General features: G+C 37.2%; 1 protein-coding gene across 2 annotated transcripts in view; it reads left to right on the top strand.

Moving 5' to 3' along the window:
• Positions 1–4,554: 4,554 nt before the first annotated feature.
• PLPPR4 (phospholipid phosphatase related 4) overlaps positions 4,555–22,254 on the top strand; it is a 44,786-nt gene continuing 27,086 nt past the window's right edge. For both annotated transcript variants that reach the window (XM_054454210.2, XM_054454199.2), the window contains exon 1: positions 4,555–4,861. In XM_054454210.2, coding sequence (XP_054310185.1) covers positions 4,640–4,861 — 222 coding nt within the window. In that variant the 5' untranslated portion in view covers positions 4,555–4,639. The remainder of the gene's footprint in view (positions 4,862–22,254) is intronic.

The following is a 22,254-nucleotide window of genomic DNA, read 5'->3' as shown; positions in this document are numbered from 1 at the left end:
GACTTCTTTCTTATCTGAGAAGTCTGACACTTTAAATAATAGTGTCAAATGCATTTTCAGGAATATTTTTTCCAGGTTATTTGTACTAGGAAGTACTCTGTCTCGTGAAATGTCAGAAGGCTGCTTTTTCAGTGGGTGCCATTTTTCATTCGAATGCACTGAAACAGGATTTCCATTGAAAGTGTTCAAGTTCTGTGAGGCACATTAAATTGTTTTTAATGTCACTATTATAAGGTAGGGCTGCAACTAGCATACATGAAGCAACATTCAATATAAAAGTTTTGCACTTGGCTTCAATGTGAATTTTTGTGGTAAAGATGGGATGAAACGTATTTTTTATTTTTGGAGTGTTCTCTAGTAGCCTCTGTGCTGTAAATGGCTTGAATGTCAACTCCTCTCATGGACTTCCTTGACTACCTTTCTTTTTACTTTTATTATTATTGTTATTATTATTTTATTATACTTTAAGTTCTGGGGTACATGTGCAGAATGTGCAGTTTTGTTACATAGGTATACATGTGCCATGGTGGTTTGCTGCACCCATCAACCCGTCACCTACATTAGCTATTTCTCCTAATGTTATCCCTCCCCTAGCCCCTCACCCCCGACAGGCCCCGGTGTGTGATGTTCCCCTCCCTATGTCCATGTGTTCTCATTGTTCAACTCCCACTTATGAGTGAGAACATGCACAGTGTTTGGTTTTCTGTTCTTGTGATAGTTTGCTGAGAATGATGGTTTCCAGCTTCATCCATGTCCCCGCAAAGGATATGAAGTCATCTTTTTTTATGACTGCATGGTACTCCATGGTGTATATGTTCCACATTTTCTTTATTGATGGACATTTGGGTTGGTTCCAAGTCTTTGCTATTGTGAATAGTGCCACAACCACCATTCTTAAGAAGTTTCTCATAGTGATTACAACTGCACCTTAATTGTTTCTTTAGTAGTCTATATCACAAGATACAATTATATGTTTGTAAAGAGAGGCAGTAGGTGTAGCCCTTAAGATCACATAGCCTGCAGCAACCTACTGAGTTCAACAATCTCAGCCCTATTAATTATATCTGTGGTCCTTCCATAAAATCATAGTTTACCCCTCTGAGTCTCAATTTTTTAACTATAAAATGTGATAATAATGATACTAATTTCATAAGGATCTTGTGAGCACAACATGAGGTAAGAAGCAAAGTATTGTTAATGATGCTTATTCCATAGTGAGCTTCATGGAGATGTTTTCTATTACTATTACTAATTTATTGTCTGTGTCTGTCTTCTCTTCACGTACATTAGCCTGTGAATTCTATGAAGGCAACAAGCATATATACTGTTTTCTCCAGTGGGTGTCTTGTGAGAAATATGCCTCTCACATAGCCTGGGATCAATAAATACTTGTAGGTTGAATGGATGGACTGATGAATGGATGAGCTAGTTTTACATTTCACCAAGTGCTTTCACATATATTGTCACAATTAAGCTACCAGGCATTGTTGTCAGATAGTACCAGTACTCTTCTCATTTTACATAATAGAAAACTAAAGCTTGGAGATACTAAGCGATTTGCTTATGAGCAGAGTTCAAACATTACAAATCCTGAGCTCAAGTTCATGTCTTCTGACTCCAAATTTTATTCTGTTTTGGTTCAAATTTTTCTATTTATTTATTCTATCTCTGAGTTCTGTCTACTGATTTTTTTTATAAAATAGGGAAATCATTTGCCCTGTTCACTTCGTTGCATTGTTTTGAGCATCAAAAGTGAAAGTAGGTAATATATATCAAACTGTTACCCCAATGTAAGACATTACTATTGTGTTTAGTATTTAAGGGAATCTTTAGCTTGATTGTTTTATGAAATGCTATATATTAGAAAAATACAATTCAAAAGAAGAGAGACAGAAGGAAGGAGAATCTGACCTAATGAAAGATAAAGGATTTACAATAAGAATTGGCTTTGAATTCTGAAACATTTCCTGATCCTTGACAATGTGAGCAGGTCAATCTGGGCAGACCAACTAGGGAGGAAAAAAAGGGTACCTTTCTGATGTTTTGACAATTTGTTGAATTGTTGAGGTATCATCAGCATACATCTCTGATATTTTATCACATACCTTCAGGTTTTTTGCTATTGAAATTAGGCGAGTATAGGTTTAGTCTTATATTTCACCTCTTCTTAAATAAAAACACTGAGTTTCCAGGATGATAACATCTCTCTTAAGTTAAATATGTTCTAGCTTATTTTTTACGTCACCAAAGATTGTAAATTTTCTTGAGGTACCAAGAAGGTTGAAAACAGAAAGCCCTCCAGTACCCGCCCCCCCACAAGACAAAGTAACATTGGTAGTAATGAAAAGTATAATTACTGATTAATGTGATAGTTAAAAAGAATCAACAAGCGCTTAATGAACATATACTATGTGAAAAACTATGCTATATGGTTATATATGCATCACTTAATTTTATTGTTCCATTTATTTCTTCACTATGTACTGACAACCTACTCTTTGCCAGGCACACTTCTAGTTACCAGAAAACATAATAATGAAAATGTGCTTGACTTTATGGAGTTTACTAGTGGGTGAGGCAGACAAGGTAAAAAAGGACACAGAAATACTTGATATACTATCAAATGGTGACAAATTCTATGAAGGAAAATAAAATAGTATAAAAGAATAAAGAGTAACAGAGGTCTGAGATTGTGAATCTACTTGGTGCATCAAACACAATTTCCCTGAGGAGTTAAAATTTGTGCAGAGATATGAATTAAATGAGGGGTTAAGCCATGCAATTTTGGTGGAACAGAGTTCTTGGACAAAGGAACAGTAAGTACAAAGCTCCTGAGGCAGTGAAAGGCTAGGCTGGAATGGCCAGACCATTGAGGTGCAAAGTGACATGAATGAGGTCCTAGAACCAGGCAAGGTGGCCAGGTAGGGCTTTAAGGAAGAAATGGGAAGTTTGGACTTTCCATTGAAGTGGAAGAGAGCTCTTGGAGGGTTTGGGTAGGGGAATAAAAAAATTGGGTTTACTTTCCAAAGGACCTTTCTGGCTGCTGCGTAGGGAATGGTTTGTAGGTTGTGAGAATGGCAAAGGCAAAAGCTGGTAGAACAGTCAGAAGGCTGTTAGGTTATGCCAGTCTAGGCAAGAGATGGCAGTCGCTGTGTGTGGCAGGGGGTGGGGGCAAGTATTGAGTTTAGGGAGAAGATGTAGTTCTCTTCTGATTACTTCTATTTTCTAAGTGAAATAAGAGTTAATGTCATGAACTGAGAATGAGGAGACTTGAGAAGTGAGAAGTTGTGAATGGGAAAATGGCTGGACAGAAAAAATTATAGAATTGTGGGGGCAACTCCAGGACCTACTTTGAGTTTGTGGTCATGAGTTGGATGTGAGACAGCATCATGAGGTTGTGTGTTTTTCTCCAGCCACTTTCAGTTGCTCTGGTAAGGGCAGAGAATTGGGTTCAACTAAGCTGGGATATTATCAGGTGAGTATGGCAAATTGGGAGGTGGAAACAAGCAATTATATTGCTAGACTTTGGAACCCAAGCCTGGCAGAGGAAAGTGGGGGCAATAGGTGGTATTGGCAGTGAAATGTGTATATTATTAGATAGGACGGTCCCATATTGCCAAAGACCTATTGGAGGAGCAACTAAAAAAGGGAAATGGATAAATGAGTTGGGAATTGGCCATGACATGCTTGAAATGGAGACTTGGAGATATTGGAAATGGCCTGGGACATGTGATCACAAAAGTAGGTTATCTTTATTAGTATAATACCATGTCTCGTGTTTGCTGGGTGTTTCTCTCTTCTATAGCAACTTGATACTTCTAGTTGCCAAAGTAATCACAAAATTGACACTAGCCATGTATACTGCCAACAAGATGAAGGACTTTAGATTATTAATATCTGAAGACATACTTCTTTTTACTGTTATGATTGTAATACTGACACTGTTCTGGGGGTGTGACAGTGAGACTAGAACATACAGTAGCCTCTGGGCTCAATGAGGATGCCCATTACCTGTGCATTCACACATCTGCCTCTCTGGATGCAAGGAACCCACATCATTCCCACACAACTGATAGTGTTTGTCAGTGGGTGCTTCGATATGGAAGGGAGCTAGGAGTCTCCTAGGCAGAGAATCCCCTGTAGGAGCTGTCATTCCTGGGTAGCAACCAGCTGTCAGTGAATGCCTACCTCGGCCTGCTTTTCAGTATGGGATCCAAGATCTCATTTCGTGCAGGTAGGGTTGGTTTTCTTGCTATGGGTCAGTGCGCTGGAGCAGGGCTTCTGATCCTCAGCATTCTTTCATAGCATTCCTAGAGTGACCTAGGAGGCTCCCCAGGAGGGGACTAGGTGGCTTAGCTCCTCAGCCTCGCTACTGCAGAAACCAGGAGTGCGTCCCCCTTTTCGGATTCTTGACGTCAAGCTCCGACAGCCTTGGAGCATTGCAAGGGCGGTAGAGAGCTGAGGAAGGGTGACAGGGAGGGGAAGCCATTGCAGCAACAGCTTGGAGGAGGGAGCTGGACGTCGTCTCTAGCCAGAAAAACGGGGAGCAGGAGCCAGACTAGGGGAGGAAGAGGACTGGCCCGCTCAGGGAATCGCTGGGTTGCTGCAAAAAGGGGCGGGGAGAAGGCGGGGACGCTGCATGCAGCGCGCTGGCGCCAGCGGTGGCCGCGGGGAATGTGACATCAGCGGCGCCGGGCGCTTGGGGCTGGAGGAGGCAGCTCGCCTCAGCTGCGCTGTGCACACCTCGCCCGGGGGAGGACGCAGACCCGGGCAGGCGGCAGGGATGTCGGCGAAGGAGAGGCCAAAGGGCAAAGTGATCAAGGACAGCGTCACCCTCCTGCCCTGCTTTTATTTCGTCGAGGTGAGTTGGCCCAGTGCCTTGGCATAATGCAGATCCTCTGGGCATCTCCTGAGCGAATTCAGGTCCTGGACAGTGTTGGAGGCGCAGAGATCCTGCCAGGCGCGGGCGGCTGTCCCCAAATGCCCGACCCTCCCCTCTTCCCCTAGATTTCACAGCAGCTCCCCGAATGTGCCTGTGAATACCTGTCAGCCCGGGGTGATTACCATTAGAGGTGTCGCTGCTGGGTGGCCTGCAGGGAAGGGATACCTGTGTGAGTGAGTGTGGTTTTAGTTCCTTGGTCTTCCTGTAGTGCCTGTGTGCACGACGTCCGCTAGTGCCCCAGAGGGGCCATGATGCCCGTATTTCGGGATTTGTGTCTTCAACCTGCCAAGTACGTGTCGGGAACTCCGTGTGCACACAGCTATGCCTAGGGCATATGAGGGTTGAAGGTGTTTACATAGTACAAATATTGTTAATTGCTCTTATTGCCCCTGCCCCCCCGCAATCCTTCCCTAATATATTATTATGGTGCTCACATACGCTTCTGAAATTGGATCTGCATCTCTAAACATCAATCATCAATGTACTGGCCTCTTTCCACAGTAAAAAATACATATTATATATGTGTGTATACATAACTATATATATATATAATATTTTAAATCTATGACATCATCTGATTTTACATGATTTGTATCTGAGTATTTACTGTGCTGAGCAGTATTACAGATAAGCAATTAAATGCAGATGTATCGGTAATGACCCTCTAACTTACAAAAATGCAGTATTTGAGGGAGAAACAATTCATAGGAGTGTTATAAAGATTGGCAGATACAGTGATTCCATGTACTGTGCTCCATTGCATTAGGAAGACATTTTTAAGCAAGAGGTTTATTAAATTATAGATACTAAAGGGTTGTATTACATAGGTTTAGGGAAATCAGATGGTTTTAGGCATAAAACTATATTCTGTTTAGTTAGAGTCTGGGTTGCATAGAGAATTATAAGACTGTTGCTGAATCATAAATATCCTTCTCAGGCCATTTTTCAGCCAAATATGGAGGTTTAGCCCTTCCAAGTGCAAACAGTAGATTCTGTATTCAATGATTGTAAGGCTTATCTGTGCTGAGGAATAGTCACTGCCTTGAAACTTGGGAGAAGAGACATTGTTGGACTGTTCTTATAGGTAACGATATATTTGGAAGTTTTGTAGAAGTGTCATAAATTTTTAAAATCATTTCAGTTTCAAGAAAGATGTATGTGACTTGCATAAGTTTTAGAGAAATGATGGGTGACCCCTTCATTCACGACCCATAGAAAAGAAGCAAAAAAAAAAAAAAAAAAAAAAAGACCTGTGTATTTAAAATAATTAATCCATTTATTATCATTTATCTTTTCACAAGAGATTTTGGGGAACATGGTTTAGGTAATTTTTGTTGAAAGATAATAAAGAGCTTTCTCAAGAAAAATGTAGGTAGCAGAAGATTCCATGATGAAAAGGGTGAAGGAATAGAAAGATGAGATACCTGCCTTCAAGTTCAATCCATCAGACCACTTGTCGCATGGCTAATCCGTGTAGTTTTGTATTATAGTGATTTCATTTGTGTCTGAATCAATGACATTTGTCTAGGAGAAATCAGTTAATGGCTGAGTTCCATCTCCAGGAAGGAACACACCTGAGGTCAGCTAGAAGCTGACTACATGTGGGTTGCAGCTATATGGCTTCAAAGAAAATGCCCTCGTGAAAGAGAAGGCAAACCAGAGAATTAAGGATGTGCCTTTACAGAATGTATGTGGGCACTTTTGAGGCACCTTTAACCGGAGTACATGTCCCTTAAGCAAGAATTTTAAAAGTGCAAGTGCCTCATAGTGCATTTGAATTGTGTGTTTAGGAACAGACATCTCACAATTGTTACTTCTTTTCCATGAGTGGAAATAGCCCAGATTCATCACTTTTACTTTGGCCTATTCAGATACCCTCTATGAATTCCTTAGCAGGGCAAGCTGTAGAACAATTACTTGAACGCAATTCATGGAGTTTAAATGAGCATTGGTGACACTGCGTCTTGGGGTTAACAGACTTCAAAGACAGATCCACACAATTGGATTGAAAATTATCTTCCTAAAAATTAAATGCACGATGAACCACTAAAGAGCCTCCAGAAAATGGGAGACTGCATTAGTATAAAAATTATTTAAGGGTTTGGCCAGATGCACTACCATGCTCCTTTGAAATGACTCATTTTGAAGGTGGTGAGAATGCACTAAATTTATATCTCCTTCGTAGGATGAATAAACATAGCTTGAATTTGCATGTTAGTAAAATGCTCCAGAGAAATGACACTTTGCTTTACAGCATAGTTTCCCAAGACCTTAGAAATTAAGATGGAAAAGTGAAACATGAGTGAATCTCCTTCCATCACATATCAGTCTAAAGCACATATTTTTAGCCTTCTCTGTTACTCAAACCATAATTTAAGTAACAAGAAGAGGCTAACAAAACAGATCTCAGGAGAAAACAGTCCCTGGTTCTCAAGTCAGTGACACCATGAGCAACTTACACTCTGCCTTTTTTCAAGGAGTTTAGAAGTTTTAAATTACTAATTCATGAAAGGTATGAGATGTGAAGAAACTTTAATTGGGAAAATGAGGGAAGGGAAACTTTCACTAGAGCCAGAGGGGGCTGAAATCAAGATGGACTGAGTTATGTCAGGAAAATGGCAGCATGCCCTAGGAAAAACCTGGGCCTTGCAGACAGATTGACTTGGTTCAAACACCGCCTTTGCCAGATACTACATGAATAATTCTGGCCAAGTTGCTTCTCTCATCCTTAGTTTCTTCACATATAATAGAAATTACATAATATAAATATAAATACACCTGTATTCATACATAATAGAAATTATTATACCTACGTCTTAGAATATCAAATATATTATGAGTTAAAGGATCATGGCTGAGATATGGTAGGCAATCAAGATATGTTAGTTCCTTTCCTTTCTTATAACTGTTCTTGACCTGAAATAAATTATTTTACTTATAGTTTGGACTTAAGAGATCAGGTCCTGACAAGGTCTAGCTTGAGAGTTCCCATTGTTGAGAAGTCATCTTCTCCCCAATTTCTAGCAATAGTCTGGGCTCCACAGACTTCTTGAAATGGACCTGTATTAATTGATACAAATGGGGAGAGTGAAGTACTATTTACAGTTTGTACAATAATAATGACAACCATTTATAAAGTACTTAATATGTACTAACAATAAAGCTAAATGCTTTACATGCACCATGTTGTTCAATCTTCAAAGTTTCTCTTTAAGAAAGAGGCTATTATTATCTGTGTTTTGAAGAAGAAACTGAAACTCATGAAAGTTAAACAACTTGCCCAATTTTATAAAGCAAAGTTAGAGGCAGGGCTGGGTGTTAACTCAAAGCTCATGCTCTTCACCACTGCAATAACAATCTCTCTCAACTTGTTGAAAGAACATTCATACAGGCAAAGTTACTTGCTATGGTTTCTCACTGGTAAAAAAGGAAGATGTAGTAAGGCAAGGGCACACTGACAAAGGTGATACAGTTTTCTGTGTCAACAGATCAGCTTCCTCAGCTCAATTTCTCCTCCACTGGGAGCGTCCAAGCACAAAGAGTTGGAGGACAGTGCATACTCCCCACATTGGCTCATCAATTAGTGGCTAGTGCCCCTCAACAAGAACTCTGGATAGATGCAAGGAAGGAGTAAAGATGTTGGCAGCCCATTTGCAGAATGTCAAGGTGTCTCTAATTATACCCCAATGGGCATTAGGCTGAGGTGTCGGTGTTCAGCTACTAAAACCAAGTAATCTTGTCCTTGTTCACCACCATACCTGATGTTAAAACACACATTAGTTTAAGGGATAGAATTATTTTTTTCTTACATCTTTGGTTTATGCTGCTGTTTGCTAATGAAATGGTTTATGGTTGACAGTAATATTAGATGGCGATTTGAAAAACCTGGTGATTTTTAGTTTTGCACCTCATTTTATGAGCAAGTTTCATAACTCAGTTTTACACTGTACAGCCTGGGAAAACAAAGGTCAAGTTGTGAAAAGAACTCTCAAGCATACCCACACCTTATTAGGATAAAGAGAAAAGCAGGTAAAAAGGAATGTTCCACTAGAGAAAAGGTTTATCATGCCCTTAAAGTTCCCAAGTACCCTGCAAGTAATGGCTGTATCACCTACAGTGGCAATTGCAGCCAGCAGTATACCTAGAGTTAGCAAAAGAGTTTTCAAACTTTTTTTTTATTATTATACTTTAAGTTCTGGGGTACATGTGCAGAACGTGCAGTTTTGTTACATAGGTATACACGTGCCATGGTGGTTTGCTGCACCCATCAACCTGTCACCTATATTAGGTATTTCTCCTAATACTATCCCTCCCCTAGCCCCCCAACCCCTACAGGCCCTGGTGTGTGATGTTCCCCTCCCTGTGTCCATGTGTTCTCATTGTTCAACTCCAACTTATGAGTGAGAACATGTGGTGTTTGGTTTTCTGTTCTTGTGTTAGTTTGCTGAGAATGGTGGTTTCCAGCTTCATCCATGTCCCTGCAAAGACGTGAACTCATCCTTTTTTATGGCTGCATAGTATTCCATGGTGAACGTGTGCCACATTTTATTTATCCAGAAAATCACTGGTGGGCATTTGGGTTGGTTCCAAGTCTTTGTTATTGTGAACGGTGCTGCAATAAACATTCGTGTGCATGTGTCTTTATAGTAGAATGATTTACAATTATTTGAGCATAGCCAAATATTATATGTGATAAGGCTGGTTGTCTGGGGCTAGTGCACTTCCTTCATGCAAAGGATTACAGTGGTCCCTCTGGGGCTCAGGCTCACAATTTTGTTCTCATTAGTCATTCTGCTCAAAGATCAATTCACTATGTAATGTAGACAAGTGACAAATTACCTTTTTAAACCTAAAAAGATATAAATTTCTAACATGAAATAAATGGGAAAGAGATTCTTTTTACTTAAGCATTCTACTATATGATATAACATTTTTATAACAAACTGATGCTAATTTTATGAAGGCAGAAGAGTTATGCTTGACTTATATGCAAATATATTTTGACAGGGCTACAGATACAGAAAAGAGTTTGAAATTGCCTGTTATTCATACGAGAAAACACACAAAGACACATATGTATGCACACACTTCTGTGCATAGGTATGTACAAATACACATGGAGTAAGAATATCATCTCTGTCTCCACTCAGCATAAAATTACACTATCTGGAGAATTCCAATTCAGAATACTTCAATCTCAAAAAATTAAGATTACTCAGAAAGTTTTCATTCCTTTTTTTTTTTCTTTTTTGTGGCAGGGTCTTGCTCTGTCACCCAGGCTGGAGTGCAGTGGCATGATCTCAGCTCACTGCAACCTCTGCCTCCCGGGTTCAAACGATTCTCCCACTTCAGCCTCCTGAGTACGTGGGACTACAGGTGTGCACCACCACACCCAGCTAGTATTTGTAATTTTTGGTAGAGACAAGATTTCACCATGTTGCCCAAGCTGGTCTCGAACTCCTGGGCTCAAGCAATCCTCCTGCCTCAGCCTCCAAAGTGCTGGGATCACAGGCATGAGCCACTGCACCCGGCCTACTCAGAAAGTTTTCATTACTTTGAATGTGTATTAGCAGTAGATATGTTGCAGGATTTTGTTAATGGAGCTTAATTACTGTAAGGTCAGTAACTAAACAGTTTGTTCGGAGTCGAAGCCATTGCTGCTACTCTGTTGCCATCCTACCTGGGGAAGTTCAACAAGCCTTTGAGCAAAGACACACATTTTGAAACACATTTTGAAACTGTGGTGTCTTGACAAAACCTTAATACAATTTTTATTTTCTTCCCATTGGAAAGTGTCCACAGGTTTTTAATTGTAGCAAACATTAATTCACAAGATTTCTGTTCTATCTCATGAACTATGTACAAATTATATAACTCATTTGATTTTCTTGCTGGGAAATATTGCTAGCTTATTCCCTTTTACATAAACTTTAGCATCAGTAGAAAATATAAAATCACATTTCTGCATTGCATATACCAAAATAGTAGCTGTAGATTTTTTTCTCTTCTCTAGATTGTATAGAAGTAGAGTCTGCTCAAAGAAGTACTTCAAACCCTGCCAAATGAGATGAGTTGGCAAGTCTCTTCTCTTTCAAAGTCACAATGCATAAAGTCTGATGCAAAATAAAGTAAATAGAGAATAGAGCCCTAAGTTTTAGAGATAGAGTCAAATGAGGACATTTCTACAAATCTAAGCATCGATCATAGCACTTGCTATTAGGGAATTATTTTCTATTCCTGAACACCACCACTATCTTACAGTTTCTTCATCGCCAAGTTACTCAAAATGTGATTTTTTTCTACTTTTCTCTATCAGGAAATAAAAAATATTTGGTTTCTGCCAATTTCAAGGAGATTTTAATAATAATGATAATAATCATAGTAATAACAAAGAATAGTCCATTTCAAGTCTTCTTTATATGGCAGACTCTCTAGATACATTATTTTTAGTCCTGAGAACTATCCTACTGAGAAGGCATTGTTATCTTTATTTTTTGAATCAGAAATTGTAGCTCAGAGAGCTACTGTTTTTACCAGGGACACATAGCAATGAAGTGAGGGAGTCAGGATTTCAGAGCTTGTCCATCTTGCTCTTGCATTATTATGACTACACCATACTGTCTCACACGTGCTTCCAACAACAATGCTAAACCTAGTGATGAAGCGCAATGGAGAGCCCTGTCTGTGCTGTGACTTGGCTAGCTTCATGGTATCTGGATGCATGTATTTGAAACATGTCTGGTTGTGGTTCTGTCAGAGTTCTGGAACAGAGTTTTTCTCTACATTCAGCTACTAAACTTGGCTGTGTTAGTGGTATTTCCTACTTAATAGTAACTTGTTTAATTTTTGACATGTCTAGAAGGCACAGTGTCCCCTAAAAAGAAGCTTCCTTTGGGCAAGCACAAATGGCACCTGTGAGTCTCTGATGAAGATTAATGAGGATCAATGGGTGGGGGTGAGAGGGAAGACTTGGAACTTAGAGTTTAGGAGAGTAGAATATGTAGGTGTGTCAAAATGATAGAAAGAAAGAAACTCAACAAGGTAATAGAAACAGAGAGAGGTCTAGCCAAGCAGGATTAGAAGAAAAAGCATTAGAAAATTGAAGGTAGGAGTGAAGTGTGTGTGTGTGTGTGTGTGTGTGAGAGAGAGAGAGAGAGAGAGAGATGGAGATCCAATCTGTGAGCAAACCATGGAGACCCCTTTAAACATTTTGGTTTTCTAAGCTGGCTTGTTAAATAAAGATTATTTGAGACACAATTATTGCTGTTTATGTTGGAAATGTATTACAAATATTACTCAAAGCAAACACATTTTCTCTCAGCATATGTATACAGCATAGGCTATTTCTCAAGCAACTTTTGTATTTAAAAGGTGAGGAAATGTCTTACAGAGTTTAAAAGTCTTATTACAGAGATAAGTCTAATAAAATTATGTGATCCAAGAACATATGGCCTCACTGTTTCTTCTACCACCTAAGAAAATTTTGCTTTGAAAAGGTTAACTGAGTGAACCTTTGGACACCCCAAGTATGCCAGAGTTACCTAAGGACACACTGGTTAATATCAGATCAGGAATAGAACCTAGGTCTCCTGACTCCTGTTCTAGTGCTCTTTCCTAATTATTACTATTTCTAGAATTCCTTATATTAGAAAGTTTCCCTCTGGATTACAACATTTAAAATACAGGTCATTCTAATTCTACATGTGAACAAATTGTGCTGGCTGTTTGTGCTAACTTCCAAACACATTTCATGACCGCCTTACATTAAACAAGTCAAAGCAATTATGAATGGAGCTTCCACTGTTCCAAATGTTAGGCTCTTTGAAAAGCATGGTAATAGCTAAAGATTAGAAAATTAGAAAGGATTTTTCTCATTGCCTAAGTGCCCACCTGTAATTTCACAATTAACTCCCTTGACATGAGATCTCTAAAAGACAGTACAGGGAAGTATAAACATGGGAAGCAGTAAGAATATAATTTATGTCATCAGTTATGGAATAGCTTTGAATTTTCCCTTATACTTCAATGTAAATTTTTCATACATCATCTCATCTGATCCTTTAAATGCAACTGAGAGGTAAATATAAACTCTATTTTAAAACTTAAGTAACGAAGACTCAGGGAAGTCCAAAAACTTGCCTAAAACTCAAGTAATGCTATTTTTCATCTTGGTCAGAAGAAAAAAAAAGGTGATATTTAAACTGTTAAATGTCTAATTATGAGCATCATGGTAGCATTTTATGGTATGAATTAGCTGAGAAATGTATTTACAGATAACTATCGAATGGAGTAATCTTTTCATGGTCAAGTGGATTTTGAAATATGGATGCCAAGGATAGAAATACTAATTTTGGCATAACTAACATTGAGGTGTTTTTCTTATCAATATTTAGACTGAAAAATTGCACTTAGGTCCATTACTATCTGGTTGGTTGTCAAGCAACATAGAGGAGGATAATGGCTTTCTTATTTGCTGTAACAAGATGGTTTCTGCCTGTGTAAAACTGGTATTTAGATCACTTAAGAATAAATTAAAGAAAAGGGGAAAGACAAGTAATTAAAATCAATGTATTTGTGGGAAAAGGTAAACGTGGAATCGTACATTTAACAGAAGAATGATGTTTGGGAGTGAGAGCAATGGAAGTAGATGTGACTATATCGTTAACAATTTAATGGTCTTAGCAAAAGTCTGCGCTATGGGTTTGCTTACAGGTAAACTGCCATTTAATGAAATCCTAGGCATGCTTTAGAAATTAAGTCCTCATGGATAGAGTCCAAAAGAGACTGATCTTATATTAAATGTTCTTCAATAAGGAATGCTAAAATGAAATTCCAGGGTATAACCTGTTTTGTACTCTTACAACAATTTGTTTATGTGTTGAATAAATATTTATCAATTGCTTATGATGTGACTTTTGGTAAAAGTAATAGAAACAATATGGAATCATCACTGGCATACTTTCTCGTCTATAGTAGAATTTCAATAAATTTAACTGGATGTAATAAAATAGGACTAATCACATGAACATAAATTTTTCTTTAACTGTCTTTTACCAGCTGGTGGAGACATTTTTATTTGTAAAGTGATCATAAATTCCCTATCAGAGACATTGCTCGGCCTTGTGGATTATTGGACAGTTGAAGATTAGATCAATATCCAAGGTCTATATGAGTCCTCATCTTTTAATTATACTTATGTTCATTTTATAATCTAGGACTTACCTATGGATTGTTTGAGATTTGAAATTTCAAATAAAGGCATCACTGATGCAAAGAAATTTGCAATTTTAATTTTCATAGAAAGTTATTTTAGTTACATAAGGCACATATACCAGCAGACAATTTTTTGTGCCTGTGGTAAAACAAACTGTTAGATATATATATTTTTTACTTTTTTAAAAGAATATAGTTTTTTTTTTTTACTTGATCTACCAATTAGCTTTAGAATCTTGGGCAATTAACTTATTTTCTCTAAGCCTCATTTTCCTCATTTGAAAATGATGTAAGTATTGTGGTCAGGTTAGAGTAATTATGACCCTTTAATCATATGCAAATTATAAAATATGGCCAAGAATTCTAAAGCAAAGTCAGGCCTAGTAAATGAATTTTCTCTGTCCCATTTACCAACACCCACTCTCCCAACTTGTCTAAAGTAAACTTTGTGGTAGCTTTAGATGCTACCTGATTCCCTGGAAAGGGGCTGGTTCTCCTGATTGTTTTTTATTGGTATCACACATTTATGTATGTTTTATACGGTGTGCATACAATGGTGGAGCAGTTTATTACAATGTATAATACAATAACAACAAATATTTACTGGAATTCCTGCTCATTTTTATAGATAGAGGGACATATGCACACACTCAAGAAATAGAGACCACTTTTTTTCAGTACCCTTACCTGGACCTAGTCAGTGGAGGGGAATTCTCATTTACTGAGCATCTTCTATACACAGTGCCCAGGTAACACTCTACTGAAAGTCTCTACTCCAAGGTTGTTGGTAGGCCCATAATCTGTAAGCCACTGCCGTTCTTATCTTTCCAGAGTTCTAAAATATCATATATAAATTCGTCAGCAGCAGTGTCTGTTCAGTGCAAATTAAATATCTTCCCAGGCCTCAACTGAACCATCTGTGAAATAAAGAATATTATGCTTTCTAAAAATGATGAATAAATTAGATTTAGTCTTTGGGAATGAGTCATCTCATTTAGGCTGTTGTATGATTCATTGGAATCTTTTTTTTTTAAGGCAGTTGGATACGCCCTGAAGAATTAACAGGTTACTTATCCCTCGGGTGATGATCTGAAAATGCCTGTATTGTAGCAACTGAGATTTGAGTTATTAAAACATGGAGAACATCCAACTGTGAAGATTTGGACATAAATAATGTCTTCTTCATGGCAAAACCTGATAAAAAGGATGATCAGCAATCCGTTATAAACAATATACTATAGGTAGACGAATTTTTGAAAACTCTTCTGCTTTAAGACCACATTTGGTTTCTAGCTTCCAGTTGAATTTTATGTACATGAAGAAAAATTATTTGATATTACATTTTTCAATATTTCAGTCTCAGACTAGTGGTTATTCCATAGATAATATTGGTTCTGGTAATTTTTAGATGGTTGGCCCAGGACATAATTAAGGAAAAATTCTTTTTATTATTTATTTTTAAACTCCAGCCTGTAGAACAATGCAAATAGCTGAGAGCAGATAGTCTCTCAATAAGTCTGTGATGGATTAGTTGTTGCGTAGGTCAATAAATCTAGCAGCTTAATTAATGAATATAGAGAGACAGAGCCTGGACTGAACCTCAGCTTTGGCCTTGGCCTTGGCCACATTATTCTTTGGCTGACCTTGAAAGCTAGTGGTCCTTTCAGTCCTGTTCGGAAATAGAGGAAGAGATTGCTAAGACTTCACCGCTCAAATGTATGTTCCAACATGACTAACAAGGGCCAAGTGTAGCACATCCTAGAAATGCCTACTCTATGGGACTACAAAAAACTTTAAGAACTGCTCATTCCAAATCCCCCAGCCCACCAAACTCAGCAGGCTCTGTTTCTTCCTCCACCGCTACCCTTCACCTTCCTAAGATTCCAGAGGTCGATGCAGCACAGTAGGGAGAGGGAGAGGGGTATGAGGTATCTCATGAGATGACCCTAAGAATCACAAGGACTGACATTTTCCAGTAAAACACATAACACAATCCTACTTAGTTTAATTAACTTAATCACATCATTAAAATGTTAGAAAATAAAATAGAAGTTATTAATGTCCCACATTAACTGCTCAACTTCAATATCTCTTTTACATACACCAAGCCTTTCAAAAATGAAACTTAAATAACTAAGGCCTTCAGCAGCATTGGAAACTTTTAACTTTGAAGAAGGGCTCATAATGTGCATCTAAGTGTGCATCTAAGTGTGTATAAAGATGTGTATGTAGGAGACAAGCTTAGAGGGAAGAGAAGCTTGTGATATGCTATAGCGTTCTAATCTCTGAAATTAGATGAGAAATTCCTTTTCTGAATAGTTAATAGGTCAAATAAAATGTATCAGGCACATGGAAAATACTAAAAAGTATTTGTTAAATAAATTGAACATAATAGAAAATATGAACTTTCATAATGTTTAAGTAAAATGGTTTAATAATAAAATTGATACTTTATTTTAATAAACATTGTGAAAACATAATTAATTTAGAAACACTGATGGTCTTTAATTCAGTCATTCCTGTGTATATAATGTGAAGATTATATGTCAATTTAAATCTCAAAACCAGAAATTTGCTTCTCTTATGCTATAACTCAAATACAAGGGGACTTCTAAAAGTTCATGGAAAAAATGGAATTAAAAGATAAACATAGAAAATATAAACTTTATTTCTCAACATAAGCTCTATCAAGTTCAAGATAGTTTAGTAAGCAATGATAAAAGCCATTTAGTCCATTCCTAAAGAACTGATGCTCCTGGGAATTTAACCATATCATTGCAATCTTTTTTACATTATCAACTGAAGAAAAATGGGTGCCTTTGAAAGATTTCTTAAGAATAGAAAACAAGAAGAAGTCAGAACAAGCCAAATTAGGACTGTGAAATGGATGCCTAATGATTTCTCATTGACACTCTCACAAAATTGCCCTTGCTTGGTGAGAGGGATGAGCATTGTTATGGTGGAGAAGGATTATCTAGCAAAGCTTTCTTGGGCATTTTTCTGCTAAAGCTTTGGCTAACTTTCTCAAAACACTCTCATAATAAGCAGATGTTACTGTTCTTTGGACCTTCAGAAAGTGAACAAGCAAAATGCCTTGAGCATCCCAAAATGATGTTGTCATGACCTTTGCTCTTAACCAGTCCACATTTGCTTTGCCAGGACCACTTTCCCATCTTGGTAGCCTTTGTTTTGATTGTGCTTTGTTTTCAGGATCATACTGATAAAACCGTGTTTCATCACTTGTTACAGTTCTTTGAGGAAATGCCTCAGGACTTTGATCCTACTTGTTTATTTTTGTCCATTGAAAGCTCTACTCTTGTCTGCAGCCAGTCTGGCCACAGTTGCTTTGGCACCCATTGAATGGAAAGTTTGCTAAACTTTAATGTTTCAGTCAGAATTGTGTAAGCTGAACCAAGTGAGAGGTCTATGTTGTTGGCTATTGTTTGTGTTGTTAATAGTCAGTCCCCTTCAATTAGGGTATGGACAAGACAAATGTTTTCCTTGCAAATTGATGTGGATGGTCTGATGTTGTGGGCTTTATCTTCAACATCACCTTTTCCCTTCTTAAAATGAATTATCCATTTGTAAACTGCTGATTTCTTATATTTATAAACTTTCTGCAAAGTATCAATGATTTTGCCATTCTTCTACTAAAGCTTCATCATAAATTTGATGGATGTCCTTGCTTCAATTGTAGCAGAATTCATGTTGCTCTGATAGGGGTTCTTTTCAAACTGATATCTTATCCTTCTCGGTGCTTCAAACTAGATCTTTTTCAGATATGTTATGAGTGAGTATGAGCTTATTTTGGTGCAAAAAATGGAAATCCATTCACAGTTTTTTCATAATATACATGTTCCACGACTTTTGAAGATCGCTCATGTAGAAGTTTTAGTTATGTCACGTTTGCCTGACATTATTACAACATGAACATCTGTGTGCTTTCTCTGTGTGAATAAAACAATCCCACTAATAGTGAAAACACTAATCTAAGTATATTAAGATCTTACCTTTTTAGAGGATATGAAGAATATATACAATATCACACACTATAGAAATTGTAGGGTAGCATTAACTATCTATAAAGAGAAATATTTTCTTTTTTATTTTGTTATTTCTCAATGTCTTTGGAAACCCATTGATCCATTGTATAAGCTTCTAGGAAGAGGTAGTATGTACAATAATCACAAACATGAATTGGGAAGCCAGATTTCTTGAGTTTGTAATCCAGCTAACAAGCTGTATAACCTTATACAAATCATGGAATCTTACTGTATAACCTCATACAAATCATGTAACCTCATGTAATCTCAGTTTCCTCATCTGTAAGATGGCAGTAATGATAGTACCTTCATCAAAAAGGTGTTGTGAAGATTGCATGAATTCAAACACATAAAGTACTTTAAATGGTACCTGTCAAACATTAGTAGCATTAAATTACTATTATTACCCAAATTTTTAAATGTCAGCTGTATGTTGTAAGGGAAGAGAAATTACAGCTGGAAGAAAGGATTTAAAAACAATTACTTTTAACAATTGAAATACAGATCCTCAGCCTCAGGTCTCAGTCTCTAATGGTTTAAAGAATAAAATGCTTTCCAAGACAATGCACATACTTCAGGGTCTAATTATGTAAGAAAAACAAATTTTCACTACCTGAGGTTAAGTCTGGTGAGTACAAAACCAACTACCCCAAGCCTAGTGCTAGATCAATATTCAGGTAATAAAACAACCTTTTATCATTATTTTTGAATTTACTATTAGATCAGTGTGATTGTTATCGGTCCTTTTAGAGCTGTAAAGATGTAGTTTCATATTCAGGTATAAAAACATAGAACAGATTTTTTTTCCCATTCAACCTAATACATCTATTACGTAAGGTAGCTCTTCTCTATTAATTATCATTGCTATGGAGGATCAAAATTAAGTTTCTTGATTTTTTAATGCTAATGGAATCATTAGAGTTCTAGAAATTCAAAATAGAAAGCATTTTCTTGTGGTAGGATAAATGAAGATCTTTTTAAATAGCGAATATTTTCTTAACAATACTGCAAGAATGTCTCAACATTTGGCATCTCTCTTCAAATTATCCATGTATGTATTAGTTTATTGTATATTGAGGACACCTAGTATGTCAGGGATAAAGAGATGGATAAGACAATTTCTCTGCTCTCAAGGATCTTGTCGCTGAATAGGAGAGAATGTAAAGGAACAACTGCCATCCCATATGACAATTGCTATGATCCAGGCATTCATCAGGATATCTCTGTATGGTCAGAGAAAGTGATCTGAAGGAAGCACTAAAGGCAGGAAAACATCTGGAACCTTAAGTTTGCCTAGTTGCTGATACTTTATATTAGAAATAAATTACTAGGGAAGACAAAAGTGAAAATAAAAGCAGACCATATCCAAAATATAATTAAATGCTCTTAAGATATTCCCAAAACCAAAATAATACAAATAACTTCAAAGAAACTGCACAAGGAATAACCTTCAGGACCTGAGGGCACCACATCAGTGAGAGTGTGATTTGAAAGTGCCTGCCACCCCTTTGCTGTTGTTGCCGTTGAAACCTCTTGACACATGGCCATTTCTCGCCTTGTGTCCTTTAAACTGGCAATCTCATTGAAGCCTGGGCCTCTCCTTTCCTGAAAAGCACTAGACTAGTGCCAGATGGTGACATGTGGCAGAATGGCAGCAGGATACACGGCGGTGCATGCTTCCAGGAATTTAACAGACCAGGTTTCAATTACTGGCCTTTGAAGCCAGGCATGCTATTTTACTTATCTGGGTCATGGTCCTTATCTTAAATTTATCTTAAAAATCCCAAGGAGGTTAAGAATTAAATTAGATAATTAGGATGAAACTTCTAAATAAAAACTTGGTAAATGTCCTTTGTTTTTTTAGGTCTGAGTACATACCTAATAAATTCTACTGAAACTGAGAGGAGCTCTAGAAAAGACAGATCTCAGATTGGAACAAACAAAGCAATTTTCATGTTTGGGTGATAAGTAATAAGTGAGTAGAGAATGTGTTTAAGAGTAATAAGAATTAAGAGTAACAGAGTGGCCTTTTTTCAAACTGCACCTTTCCCCTAGGACCCCCTCTCCCCACACGGGCACCCCACATGCAGTTATCTTAGCGGTGTGGAGGAGGAAAGCCAGTTGAGTTCCATGAGCAGAGAATTTTGAGCATGTTTCCCAACTTAGACACCTGGGTAGGAGTCTGGGTGTTCCCACTTGGGGGCTTTGTGGCTGTTGCACAATTTATGTAACCTATTTCTGCCTCAGTTTTCTCATTTGTAACCTGGGGATACTAATAGATACTTTATACAGTGTAGATTGAATATAGCAATCTTTTAAACTTAACTAGTATCTGGCACCTAAGTCCTCAACACATGCTGTGTACTTTTCAGAAATTGCCTGTTTTTTGTTCCTTTAATCATAATTTCTTGATTTCTTTCAATTAAATTCAGTGAGCATTTATTGGACACCTAAAACATTAAAAGCACTGGGTGAATTGCAAAGGTTTCACTTTTGAGTACTTGATCTCAGGGCAAGGGCTGGTAATATATAAATAACTAGAATCAAAGGCAGACTAACAGATCCTTCGATAAAGTTATATATGAAGTATGTGAGATGGAGTCTTCAATTCTGAGTGGAGAGCCTGGAGAAGGTTTCAGGGAGAAAAAAGTTATATGATCTCAACCTGAAAGGATAAGTACAATTTTTATGAGAAATAAATGTGGAACCATAATGTGAAGCAGAGACTAGAACATGTCTTTTTGAAATATAAATATAATGGGAACATGGGCTGTCTTTCTGGTTTAGGAGAGTGGAGAGTAGGTGGAAAGCAAAATTAACCAAGACAGGCAGATCAAGGCCATATTTTAAAAAGTCATAAATATCATTCTAAAAAATTTGCAAATTATTTTGTTATTAATGGGGCACCATTAAATGCATGATGAGGTGTGAATTCTAGGAAAATTAGTTTGGAGGCATTGTGGAGGATGAAACAAATTATGAAGAGAATAGAGATTTTTTTTAAAGGCCCTAATGCTTTATATAAGGCAGTGACAGTGTGAAAGAAATGAGAGAAATGATTCTTAATTCATGACAGTATATGAAGCATTTCAGTATTAGATGGCAATGTAAAAAAAAAACCCCTCATTTCGCTGGTAACAAATGAAGTCCAGAAAGGTTAAGTGACTTTCCCAAATCCCAAAAGCTGGCAGAATAAATGAGGGGAGAAACTGAATTCTCCTGCTTCTGAGGCCAGCACTGGTTTCCCTCAATCACACTGCCCTATTTCAATTTGTATCTATTCATGTCATACAAGCCACATCTGTTTTATGTATAAAAACAAGTTTAGATTTCTAGACCTTAAGTAATGTTGCAGACTCATTCTGACCAATTATTTCCCTTAATGATACTTCAAGTGTTAGTGTGTATTTATAATCTATATTTTTGAAGTTCTTCGCAGCCAATCTGAATATGCTATACTTAGAGTGAAGATAGTTTTATATACCATAAAGCCTAATATTATGTTATTATTATCAATATTTGAAGAAAATATTAATTTGTATTAGCTACAAGGCAAAAAATACTACAGAATACCACTAAAGATCATACTGTAGGAAGTAGAAAATTCCCTCACTATGTGCGTGTTGACCTGTGACAATCTTCTTCATGGCTACAGGCTTTAATACAATTGCTTTGATCTGCTAGTATTTTTCCCAGTTTTAATTGAATTTCAATGTATTCTGTTACGATTTCAGGATATTTATCAAGTTGGTTCCAAGCCTCTCATTTTAAATGTGTCATTAATATTAAAATCTTCCTTTATCTCTTAGAATAGCTCTTGCATATGATTGGCATGAATATACACAATTATTTTCTTTGACTTCTTGTGACATTATTTATATCGAAACGAAAATAATTTAACTTTGAAATCTCTTATGCTAGTGTTGTTCCCCAAAAGTGAGGATTTTGCTGCTTACATAATCTTGTACCAATAATTTGCAGCTTTATGCCTCCAGCCTTGGACTCTCCTGTTAGCTCCAAATCAACCTCTTACTTTAATAATTAAGAGACGTAACA

Source organism: Pongo pygmaeus, chromosome 1 (genome assembly GCF_028885625.2).
Source record: "Pongo pygmaeus isolate AG05252 chromosome 1, NHGRI_mPonPyg2-v2.0_pri, whole genome shotgun sequence".
Taxonomy (NCBI): domain Eukaryota; kingdom Metazoa; phylum Chordata; class Mammalia; order Primates; family Hominidae; genus Pongo; species Pongo pygmaeus.
The sequence above is the reverse complement of the archived record's forward strand: the minus strand, read 5'-3'. Positions and strand labels throughout refer to the sequence as shown.